This window comes from Podarcis raffonei, chromosome 7, assembly GCF_027172205.1.
Source record: "Podarcis raffonei isolate rPodRaf1 chromosome 7, rPodRaf1.pri, whole genome shotgun sequence".
Classification (NCBI taxonomy): Eukaryota; Metazoa; Chordata; class Lepidosauria; order Squamata; family Lacertidae; genus Podarcis; species Podarcis raffonei.
The window spans coordinates 72,763,815-72,776,682 of record NC_070608.1 but is presented as its reverse complement, the minus strand read 5'-3'; the positions used below and the strand labels follow the sequence as shown (position 1 = coordinate 72,776,682).

General features: G+C 42.1%; 1 protein-coding gene across 8 annotated transcripts in view; it reads right to left on the bottom strand.

Moving 5' to 3' along the window:
- Window positions 1-6,267: 6,267 nt before the first annotated feature.
- Window positions 6,268-12,868, bottom strand: part of CDH10 (cadherin 10) — a 132,471-nt gene continuing 125,870 nt past the window's right edge. For 6 of the 8 annotated variants that reach the window (XM_053397105.1, XM_053397102.1, XM_053397103.1 and 3 more), the window contains exons 11-12: window positions 11,337-11,588; window positions 6,268-7,745 (exon numbers count right to left, since the gene is read on the bottom strand). In XM_053397105.1, coding sequence (XP_053253080.1) covers window positions 7,252-7,745; window positions 11,337-11,588 — 746 coding nt within the window. In that variant the 3' untranslated portion in view covers window positions 6,268-7,251. The remainder of the gene's footprint in view (window positions 7,746-11,336; window positions 11,589-12,868) is intronic. The other 2 variants (XM_053397106.1, XM_053397107.1) reach the window with 2 other exon arrangements.

Here is a 12,868-nt window from a genome sequence, read left to right as displayed (position 1 = left end):
AGCCTCACTGGCACCTTGTACCTCTCTCAGGTGACCTTGTGATTCCGTAACCTTTGGCCTTGTCGTAATAGCTAGGAAAGTCGTACTAATGATCCATGCCATGATAGAACAGAAGGCATTGTGCTACTTGGACCTGGACTATTGACCTTCATCAAGCTTCATCCCCAGATGAAGTTCTTTAATTTCGAGAGCCAAATAGACATGCTGCAGAGAAACAGTAATAATGGTAGGAGGAGTCTAAAATATGGATGCATCAGAATGAACGATATGTTGGAATTATGAGGCTGAACTCACTGATCAGAACTGCTTCATGTGATAACATTTTTACTGCTGTTGGGCACAAGTGTTATGGCGATGCTTACTGCTGAGTCATTCCCCCCCCATTATATTTATTAATTTTTCAAATGTTTGCAAATCAAACTTAATTAAATTAATTTAATACAATTTCTTAAAACCAGGTTTCCCGCTCCTGTTTTAAACATATGACCATCATTTCCACACATTGCTGAATTGTTTCTTATTTGGAGTCCAGCTGACATCCTTCACTTGCTGTTAAACCATTTTTCCAGCTGACCGTTCCCCCCCACCACCTTACAAACAGCACCTCTGTTACATCTTATAAGTAGGCAATCCATTTCACTTGTGTAGTCCTTCATACACATTGTTGTTCCAGACCTGGTGTGCTGGGAGAGTTAATCATTAACTTCAGACCTTTGCAGTGTTTTTCTGGATGGTACAAGGTCACATTCCATTCCATCTGCTGTTTACTGACTAGCGTATGAACTGTGACCATAAAGAACTCACAGAGTGCATGTCTGGTCTCCGCCATTAAAATTCTGCTCTGGAGTTCTTCCTCAGCACACAATTAAAAACAAGATCTTTTTTTCTCAAATTCAGCCTTTTTGCCAGATCTGTTCAGCAGCATTTCATTCACACTCCTGGTCCAATCCAAAAATAATTTTAAATAAAGTCCATTCAGCCTTGGTCGAGAGGAGAGGGCATAGTAAAACCTTGTTAAATTCCTTGTTGAGAATCAATCAAAAGCCTCTCCCCTCTCTTCCACGGTAACAGACAGGATAATGTAGCAGTGGCTACACACATCTATTTATGGCTGAGTCCTTTCAGATGTTCTAGAGCATGGATAACTTTTGCTTTCCCTCCAAACATTTCCAGGTGTTGTCCAACAAAGGAAGTTGGGAATTCTGTTCTTGCTTTCTCGCTTGCCAATTGTGTAGCTATTTGGAAACAGTACGTAGGTAAGCTATGGAATCCACTCCCACAATATTTAGTGATGGCCACCAACTTGGATGGCATTAAAAGAGGATTAGGCAATTTCATGGGATGCAGGTGGCACTGTGGGTTAAACCACAGAGCCTAGGACTTGCAGATCGGAAGGTCTGCGGTTCGAATCCCCGCAACGGGGTGAGCTCCCGTTGCTCGGTCCCTGCTCCTGCCAACCTAGCAGTTCGAAAGCACATCAAGTGCAAGTAGATAAATAGGTGCCACTCTGGCGGAAAGGTAAACGGTGTTTCTGTGCGCTGCTCTCGTTCGCCAGAAGTGGCTTAGTCATGCTGGCCACATGACCCGGAAGCTGTACGCCAGCTCCCTCGGCCAATAAAGCGAGATGAGCGCCACAACCCCAGAGTTGGTCACGACTGGACCTAATGGTCAGGAGTCCCTTTAACTTTACTAGGCAATTTCATGGAGGATAATTAGACTGTACCAATTAAATGCCCCTGAATACCAGTTGCTAGGAATTGTGGGTGAGGGGAGTACTGTAGTGCTCACTTTCTGCTTGTGGCAGTGACGTAACATGGGTTTCTGGCACCCAGGGCAGGCAAGCCACCCACGCTGTGGAGCGCCCCTGCCCCCACTGGAGCGAAGCAGGGCCAGGCTGCACTGCCTGCCTGCCCATATATAAAAGCATAACTTTCCTATAGATGTCCTCTAAAGATTGTATAGTTACTTATCTCCTTGGCTCAGGAGTTGCATAACTCCATTTCCTCCAACATTTCTCTGATGAAAATAGGGATGTCCTAAGGAACAACAGGATGTTCCGGGGTCAAATCAGAAACCAGGATGGCTTCTGTCAATCAGGGAGTGTACCTGGGACACTTGGAGGGTCTGTTCCGGGATGTTCCGGGGTCAAATCAGAAACCAGGATGGCTTCTGTCAATCAGGGAGTGTACCTGGGACACTTGGAGGGTCTGTGCTCACAAATATCAGGTGGCAGCCTGATCATCATATAGTTTCTCCATTTGCAATTGATTGATTAGCCTGGAGCGCTGTTTGAGGCGAGAAACATTTTGAGGTGAAGAAATTATCACCATGACAATTGCCCATGTGAAGTGTCTCAAAGTGCAAGGCCCAAATGAGATTTCAGAAAGAGAAAGCTGCTCTTTCAGGGGTGCTCCCCCTCCATAACATTTCATATAATTAAGGATCCGAAATCAGGCTCCTTTCACTGCGACTGTCGTCTTCAAAGGTTACTATGACATTTCCAAAACATTCTGTTGCACATATGAATGAACCATGTTTGTTCCTTTGCCGTTGCTATATCTACAACACCAGATCCTTTGGAATGGAACTTGACATTTTACATGGCAAAACAGATTTCTTTTTTGTTAATTAAATTTGAGGAATTAATGGTCTCAAGTTGTAATGTTTAATAAAGTATAAAACAAACATGACAGAATGCTTGCAGTCAAAGCAGCAAGGATCCAACTGCAGCACTTTAATAGCTAATCCTGAGGAAAGCACTATTATTGATGGGAGGTATATCTAAATAAGGGAGAAAACCTAATTTTCCAGTAAGGACAGTGGGAAGGCTGAGTTAGAAGGAGGTCTGCAGTCAGAGGAAGGGATTTGAGGTGTGTGGTCATTGAAAAGCTCAACCACCATTGCTTCTTATCCTCAGTTTCCCAAGTCAGTATGGCTAAAAAGGGAGCATTACGGGGCCAGGGCGGGGGGCAACTAAATTGTCAGGGACAGTGCTGAGGAGCAGGAGGACAGTATAGATTTGGAACAGTGGTTTGCAGAGGGACATAGTTCAGAAGGCAGAAGCTGGGAAATACTGGATGGGGAACAGCTAGGAGAAGAAACACTGGGAGACAGGAGATTAACAGATTCACTGTCTCTGGACAGCATTTCTCCACTCTTCCCAAGGTCAAGAAGAGCTCAGAAAGTGTCAGAACAGAAAGCACACAAAGCACCGAGGGTACAAACACAGATTACAAGACGTAGAAGTGATGTAGATTAATGGGGACATAAGGGGGTGGGATCCATCACAGGGATTCAACCTGCCGACTTCTGATCGGCAAACCCAAGAGGCTCAGTGGTTTACACCACAGTGCCACCCCCCATCCCAGCCACACTAAATGAGCTCCATGCCTATACTTTAGTATGTGGGTGTATCTTGTGCAGGCTTGCAATCTCCCTTGCATGTTTTTCCAATGTGTATGGGTAGGGGGTCATCTCTACTTCCTGAAATTTAAAATATATTAGAACGGCTAATTCTGCTCTTAAAATACTTCATATTAAACTGGCAACCTTCCCTCTCAATATGTTTGGCATTTGATAGCATATAAGTGTTCAAAATAATTTATCTTCATAAGCAGAATGGATTGAGCCCTCAGGTTAGAATCATGTCCATCTGAAGGTGTTCTTTGTTTTGGCCCTGAAGCAGGATATTTAATTTAGTTAGCAGACGTGGAGTTCCTCATTCTCTGTGGGCTTAAGCAGTTATTGAAAAAATGATAAACATGCTTGAAAATTTGTACAGTGTTTTATTCCACTGCATGCACAGTTACAATATTTGTTTCAAATGACCATGGTTTGATTCTGTCTCTTCAGAAAGTTATTCCGTAACTGACGTTCACTTTATAAGAAAAGGCAAGAAGATTTTCCCACCTCAAAAGTAAATAGTATAGATGAACATTCTTATATTGAATTACTTAATGTAATTGCCAAATAGTAGTAGTAGCAGCAGTAGTAGTAGTAATAAATTTATTTTTTATACCCCACCCATCTAGTCATCAGGCAAAGTCAGTGAGTGATCCCTTGTCAAAAAATGATTGCTCATCCTTCCTTTGACAGGAATATTCAACTAGAGAGCCACCAGCATTGTCAGATCCAAAACATGACTTGGGCCAAACCACACATTCTGCTAATACAGTGGTACCTCGGTTTTTGAATGTCTCAGAAGTTGAACGTTTCGGTTTTCAAACACCGTAAATCCAGAAATAAATGATTCGTTTTTCAAACACACCTCAAAAGTCAAACATGTTTTGCGGCTTCCCTTCCGCTGAGTGCAAGATCCTGAAGCCTAGCTGTCAGCTATTGAGTTTTCAGTTTTTGAACATTTTGGAACTCGAACGGTCTTCCGGAACAGATTACATTTGAAAACCGAGGTACCATTGTATACTATACTACCTCCAAATGGGGGTTCTACAAGGGTGTCTCAGCTACCTCTACAGCACTTAACTTCATCCTTTCTTCCAACACACATCAGAACTGCTAGATTCAGGCTATTGGTGGAAGACAATATATCTGCAGAAACCTGCTTAGAGGAGGAAGTCTTGTCTAAATGAATACCAGATACAGGTGGTAAAACAAAGCACATTAGGAGGGTTGGAGTCCAGTGCCATCACCATGCTGATGTCATCTAAATCCACTTTTCTGAATCACAAAACGGGAGAGGTTGTACATCCGAATCATGAGGTCTTAGACTAGTGTCTGGACACAGAGGTGTGCTGGATGACTGAATCCTGATAAAATGGATGTCCTGTAGGTGTGTGTGTGGTTTCTGGGCTCAGAAGTTAGGCATCTTACTTGTCCAGGATGGGATTGCACTGCCCTTGAAGAAACAAGTCTGTAGTCTTGGGGTGCTCCTAGAGCTATCATGTCACCACAGGCCCAAGTGACAAAGAACCCCTCTTATGAGCTTCAGTTGGTGTACCAGCTACAGCTTTTCCTAGGTGGGAATAGCTTGGCCACAGTGACCATTGTTATCTTTGTGTCTTAGTTACTACAATATGCTTTTTGTGGGGCTCTAGAAGCTGGATCTAGCTAGGCTGTTGTGTGATGCATCTGGCTTCTGCCATGTAACACATTTAATGAAAGAACTGTACCGGCTGCCATTTTGCTGTTGGATCAAGTTGAAACTTTATGTATGAATAAGCCCCTGAACAACTTGGGACCAGAATACATGAGATAATGGCTTCTTCCATGTTGACCTGCCCAAACACTGTGTTTACCATCAAATGACCTCCTGGTTATACCACAACTTCCAGACATCCATCTGCTACCAACCATGAAGAGGACTATTTCTGTGACAGCCAAACTCTGAAATAGCCTCCCCCTAAAAAAAACAAAGAATGTATACCAATTGTGTTGCAGTTCAGGATTTGCTGAAAATATGTTTGCCTCACAATTTGATGGTTCAGTTGCTAGGATTTTAAGCTTTGGGTAGGGTTAGCATTTGCTACACTCCAATTAGTTCTGCTATTAAATTCAGGGTAAATTGTTCTAGGCCAGTTTGAATGTTCTAGGCCATGTTGAATGTTGCCCCTCCCTCCAAGCAAAGATACCTTCTGCTGAGTAGTTCAAAGCTGAATCAGGGCCATTATTTGAGAAGGCTTCTTATATTGGTTAAATAATGGGATCCCATTTTTTCACTTCCTTCATACCAGATTCCCTTGTGGAAGAGCTAAAGTGTAACCATTTCCAGGCAACATGGTCGAGAGTCAGACCAGCGATTAAATTGGGTTGTGATCCTAATCCTATATCCATTATTTGCCTGGCAGTAAGTCCCATTGCAATGCATAGAACTGCACTTAAGCTAACATTGCAGTATAACTAGTATACAGCCACTAGCTGTATTGCATGAATTTTTTTGCATAGTTATAATGGGATACACATAAACTCACATACATTAGCTGGTAAGGATTGAGTGGGAGTCAGCTTCAAAATGAGGTTGCAATTCCTTAATATTTTCAAGGTCAGTGATTCTATTTTTCTTCATAGATATAGATATATCTATCTGCTGAAATTTCCCATTGAGTTCAATGGGGCTTATGTGCACCTAATTGCAGCTGCTATTAGATGAGTTCTGTTTTACACTATGATTTTATGCTTGGATTATATTGTATTTAAATATTTGCGAGCTCCTTGGAAGGACAAGTGGTCCAGAAATAAATGTGTATAAAAAGCACAACCCTCTAAACTGATAAAAGGCCATGTTCTTTATAAATCAGGCAGGCAACAATATCGTTATAAAACTGGTTTATTTCTTAAAAATAAATACAAAAATATAAATATAAAACATTGGCAGATAGAATCTGATGAAATGAAGTTGCACAAAGTTTTTTTTTCTTTTTTAAACCAGCTGCATATCACATTAACACCACGTGTATATTTTCAGGGAAATTTGTAATGTACAGAATAGGGACATATGTTTTCTTCTTCTTCCAGGGCCACAATCTCTAAAAAGAAGTGCACAGAGGTTCTATGCATTCATTTTAATTGTTTTTCACTTCCTTTTTCAGAAATTGCACAAACAGAACCCACAAACTAGAAGTGCCACTGAAATTTCACCTATAGCAAAATTCAAAGAATTTATTGGAAAATTTGATGGGTTTTGCACACTGGGCTATTATTCAGAAGAGTAATTTTTTGTAACAGAAAAAGAAGCCCCTTGTTTTCTAGGCATGTCGATTCTGGGGAGAATGCTCTCTATGCAAGATTTTGGAAAGCTCTCCAGGGGTCTTGTGTGGGCAGTTCCTGAAAAAGAAATAAAATTCTAAGGAAAAACATAGGAGTGCATGTGGAACGTGCATTCATGACCCTCTGTGGATCATGGTCTGGGTCTTTTTAAAAAGCTGTATTTGCAAGTGTAGAACATGTATTTAACGAAAGCAACTCAAATCTATGGTTGCTTGGGAGATTATAAACCTGCACAAAGGTAGTGTATCCTTTATTTCATAAATTGGACCACACTGAATTTCAATAGCTTTGGCTTTTGGAAAGGGGTTAAATAAAATGCTGTATATATTCCATGTGACATTCTACGAGAAAGAATAAAGGACATTAATGAGCAAATTCGAAACGAAACGAGAAAGAAAGGAAAGGAAAAAAACCCATTGTGCTGAGTGGCAGGAAAACATTCCTGAACATCAAATATTGTCACGTGGAGAAGGTGTCTGTAAAGTTACTTCCTCTCAAATGAACAAAAACTGTATATCCTACGGTCGGTTAGGAAGTGTCTTTATCGCTTTCGCCTCCACCATACATCTCAGCAAGCTTATTAAACCGAGGCCCCCATTCCTTGAGGTAATCATAGTTTTGGTCTCCCTCAGTAGTGCCAGACTCTAAAGAACTCAAGGATTCAGCTATAGAATCATTTCCTTCATAGGCGTAAGTTGCCAGGGAATCGTACGGTGGCGCAGAGGGGTCATTATCATGCTCTTTCAACCTTTGGTTAATGAAATCCCGGACATCCGTGTTATCTGGGGCAGAAGGAGTCCTCCGTGGTATAAATAATGTTTCCGGGATGATATCTCGGCGTAGCTTCTTATCTTCGATAGCCGCAGGATTCCTCAGTGTGCCAATATCAAAAGCCTGTGTGTCTTCTTCTCCACCACCTTCATCATTATAACTCACAATGTTGTCTCTGATATCTTCCTTAGACAAGATCAGAGGCTCTTTCTTTCGCTGCCTCTTTAGAGCCGCAAACAACACCACTATAACTTGGAAAAAAGAAAGAACACCATTAAGAAGGAATTGCAGTTTGCGATACTAACAAACATGTCTGTCGTGTCCATCTTTGTTATTATTATTATTACTATTTTTTACCAGCTCAGTGCAAGACTTCAGCCATGCTCTATTTGGTAATACAGTGGTACCTCGGTTTTCAAACGTAATCCATTCCAGAACACCATTCAAGTTCTGAAACGTTCAAAAACTGAAAACTCAATAGCCGACAGCTAGGCCTCAGGATCTTGCACTCAGTGGAAGCCATGTGGCATATTCAACTTCCAAGGCGTGTTCGAAAACCGAAGCATTTACTTCCGGGTTTACGGCGTTCAAAAACTGAAATGTTCGTCAACTGAGACATTCGAAAACCAAGGTACCACTGTACTCTATGATGTATTTGGCATCCTGTATCAAATCAGCACACTGTTGTTGTGTGTTTTTATACCAAATATATGAATATTGGACCATATTGTTTCAAAAGTCATGTGCCTGCCCCTCTCTCTGCCAAGCGGCGGCAAGAGCCCAGCCATGCACTCGCCAAATGTCTGTCCTTCTTTGGAGAATTGAATGTGCAGCAGAGACTGCCATGCCTTTAAGAAATACGGTTTATTTGCCTATTTACACCCTCAGTCTTCATGGAGGGAGTCCAGATCTCATGGCATGCTCATTTCAAGAGGCAGCAGGGCAAGCAGCCTCCTCCAAAGATGGATTTCAACTCTTCTTCCTGCTTCTTCTTCCCAGAAACCCTTTTCCTGTCCCCTCAAACATACACCCCACCCCCTTGGTAACATCTCACTCCCCAGTGGGCCATCAACACCTTTTGTCATGTTATCAAGTTTGCTCTTCAGCCAGCCAACCAGCCAGGCACAGTTCTGCACTTTAATCCATATCCCAATTAATTGAAACCGTGGCATGTATGGGGTTTGGGGGCATTACCCCCTTAAATCTATAACAATATTAATCTATGTGCAACCATTGCTAGATTCTACCAAGAAACATCGTGGGGGATTTGTAATCCTGACCCTTGACGTCCAGAATAGATGAAATGAGAACATATGAAATTCCTTGGCTAAATCAAACCAAGAAGGTCAATCTGTTTTGTTTTTTACCGCAATACTTCTGGAAACTCACAGGAAGGGTGTGAGGTTTCATTATTTATTATTTATTGCTCTAGCAATGAAGATGTTGTTATGCATTTGCAAGGGCACAAGACTCCCCTAAATTTAATGAAGGGTAGAATTTGGCAAATATTTAGATTATGAAGGGAAGATGCCAGGCCAATGAAAAACGCAGGTTGAACCAATTCTTCTGTTCAGAAGATTGCTGACAGTGATGCCATTAAGAACCCAAAGGCAGCTAAGCACCGGGCCATTAAGAACACTTGACTGTGTAGATGCCATCCTTCTTCCCAGCTGAGAAGTGGACAGTAACAGAAGAACTGAGAGGGTGAAGTTACCAGGGGTAACAGAGGGTGTTTGGAATCAAGTTTGCTGAAGCTATGAGAGGAACAACGAGAGGCACTCTTGGGGTGTCATGTTCTCCACACCCTCCACCAAATCTCAGGTTGTAAATATGTGCAAAAATAAACCATATTTCATAAAGACACGGCAGTCTCCTCTGTGCCTCATTCCCAAGAAACACAAACCCAGGTTAAGTGCCAAGACCCCTAAAATATGGCTTCTGCTCGGGAGAGATTGGGGTGGCCTGTAACAAGGTATTTATTTCTGAACGTGGATGTTTCTCTTAGCTATCCTAACAGCTGTTGAGAGTTCTATCCCCCTTGAATAAGACTAAACTTTTTTTAAAAAAAAAAATCATCTGTATGCCATCACTGCATATTTTGGTCGTGAATTCCTTAAATTACTTATGCATTATGTGAAAGAATTTCCTTTTGTCTGCCCAGAACCTACGGCAAGTGCACTTTAACCAAATACTGAAAACAGTCTGCCCAAAATAGCCTTCTTCTTTTTTAGTGCTATAGACTGTAAAGTGCAACGCTTAACTAATGCTTCCTTTGTTCTTTTGCTTCGAAAAGTAGCTGCTAATTGTCATTTCAAACTTGACAGCTGTTCTTTGACATATCCCATCTCGTTTCCCTCAGATCTGCTTGCTGAAGCAGGAACTATGCCTTCTTTTGAGGAAAGAAGTGACAGCAAAGCTAATTGGAAATCCACAGTTAAAAAAAAAAGTTTAATTGACCCCATAATCCCTATTAAAGAGTGTACTATTTTCAGCTAGGGTGGCTTGGTGGGGCTGTGTTGTGCACCTGACCTCTGTGTGGCTGAGTCACTGCAGTGGACTGGGATGGTAAGGAGGGGGCCAGGATGGAAGAAAGGTTTTTGCAATGCAAATTTGCCAGCAGAGCCATTCACCTTTCTACTGGCACCATTTCTCCTCCCCAAAGTGCTGCAATTGGTTCCAGCAGCCAGCGGTAAGGTAAGCAGCATAGCTTCACCGTGAAATCTGCTGCTGACTATTTTAAGTCATTCATTCATTTCTTCATACGTTGCACAATTTGTTTACGCGGATAAAGTATTCCTAATTTAGGCCGAAAAGGGCCCTGGAAGTTTATTTTAAAGGAGGGGGTAGGAAACTTAGGATTTTTTTTTATTTTGTTAAAGAAAGAAAGAGAGAGAATAACAGAACTCCACTTGAGCTTGTTATCTCCAAAGAGTAGAGGTTGATTCACACTTTTAATTCAATTTCCTCTTTTCTTTTTTAAGGTATGGCAGCATTTATTCTCGTCTGCTCTTTCCTTTACTCTCTAATGCAAAAGTTCCCCTTGTAAAAAATGAGGCGCTCGATTCACCAAATGATTCAGAAATCAATGCGTGAATCTTGGAAGAGGCACACAGTTTTTACTCTATGTGAAGCTCTCCAGAGAGGTAATGGTGTGTGCATATTTTATATCTATATATAGTTTTAATTCTATGAATGTTCAATTGTTGGGTTTTTTTTAGTTGTTCCTATTTTTTCAGTAAGTAGCCTTGATTATCAATGTCCTGGGACAAAAATGCCTCAAATTTGATGCCTGTGGGCACCTTGTCAGCCCCTTGTTGCCCACCAAGGCCCCTTGACCCTCTCATTTTTTGTTAAATAGGGATGTTCTTCAGTTTTACTTTTTGTTGTTGCTTGGTTGGGGTTTTTTGGTGGTGGGGATGTTGCCTGTTTCATTCATTCATTTGCTTTATTTGCTTTTCTTGCCCTGTATAAATGTATTGCCTGTTGTTTGGGCTGGTTCTGAGCAGCGCCAGTTTTTCTTCTTCTATGAAATGGGTGTTTTGTGGTGCCCACAGCAGTTGCCTAGATTTCCTAATGTGCCCATGCACCCGACAAAAAGGTTGGTGATCTCTGGAGCAGCAGCTTGCAAGCTGGAACGTGCTGAAGTGGTTATGCAGTTCCGACTTCATCTGTGCAGATAAGATAATATTGCACCCTAATCCAATTTCAGGGACAATCAGTGTATCAATTTGATTACTGAAAGGTGGTGACAAGTAAGTAAGGCTGCAAAAAAAAAAAAAAAAAAAAAAGACTGCAGGATGCAGCTTGGCAGGGCCTAAGAGTAGCGTTCCCCTGCAACTTACCCAGGAGAATAATGATGCAGAGCAGAATGGCAATGAGCGCTCCTGTGCTAAGACCTGCTGGAAGGAGCAAAGCTTCAGCATTGCAAGACTGCATGTTCCCCCGGCTGTCGCAGGCGCACACCCGAATAGTCAGTGTGCCAGTGCTGCTTTGGATGGGGTAGTCATTGTCGGATATCACCACTGGCAGAAGGTAAGTACTGATTTCGTGCCGGCTAAAGCCATTCCTTCTCGTCAAAATCCGGGCAGTGTTATCTAGACCAGTTAGCCACAAACAATGTACACATTACAACAAAACCACAGAGCTATGCATTCAGTGTTACATTAACAGAACTTGAACAGACTTCCCATTAAATATTTCCCCTAAAGCAAGCAGTCAGCTGTCTTGTGTGTGCAGCCTTCTGACCCAAAGCCACAGTTCCACGTTTATTGACATTTCCCCTTGCCGTTGTGTTTTAAATGAAGAACGAAAAACCCTACAACTTTGTCATTAATAATGTGAGCTAGCATGAATAATATTCAAGGCCATCAATGTTTCCCTCCATTTCCCCTTCACTCAAAAGAACCGGTTTGTTTCCTTAATGAGCAATTGTTATTTTTTAGTCCCCTAACAGGAATTGAGTGGTGTGGGACATGGGATATGACTCCATAATCGCTGCATCATAGACAAAATGCAAAGAAAACCCCAAGAAATGTCTAGCTAACCCCACAGACAATCTGAATGATTGAAGGTGCACACTAGTAACTGAACGTTTTCTGGATTAAGCTAGGTAGATGACAGATATCCATTATTGGATCTCTCATCTCTGAAAAAAATGGTGGCTGATGTGCTGCTCAGGGATGGATCTATCATTGACTATTGTACATGATGATTAATTGCAAGCAATAACAGTATACATTCACTGATCACATACTGGGCAGGACTCTGCCATCACACCCTGCTTGTGGGTGTCTCAGAAAACAAAAAGTAAAGTAAAGGACCCCTGAATTGTTAAGTACAGTCAAAGGAGACTATGGAGTTGTAGCACTCATCTCACATTCAGGCTGAGGGAAGCCAGCATTTGTCCACAGGCAGCTTTCCAGGTCATGTGGCCAGCATGACTAAACTGCTTCTGGTGCAATGGAACACCATGACAGAAACCAGAGCACACAGAAATGCTGTTTACCTTCCTACTGCAGCAGTACCTATGTATTTATCCACTTGCACTGGAGTGCTTTCAAACTGCTAGGTTGTCAGGAGCTGGGACAGAGTAATGGGAGCTCACCCGTTGCAGGGAATTCAAACCACTGACCTTCTGATTGGCAAGCCCAAGAGGCTCAGTGGTTGAAACCCAGGGTGTCTCAGAAGCACCCAGCTGGACAATGTTGGAAATTAAATGCTTGAGTAGGTGGACCAGCCCACCATTTTGCTACTACAAAAATCATTGGGAAATAAGAGTTTATCTGGAGCTAATCTACAGCAACTTGATGGGGTAGGTTTTGCTCTAGAGCACTGTTCAGTGGTTCAGTGGGCCAGAATAGTGCCTATCCGTCCT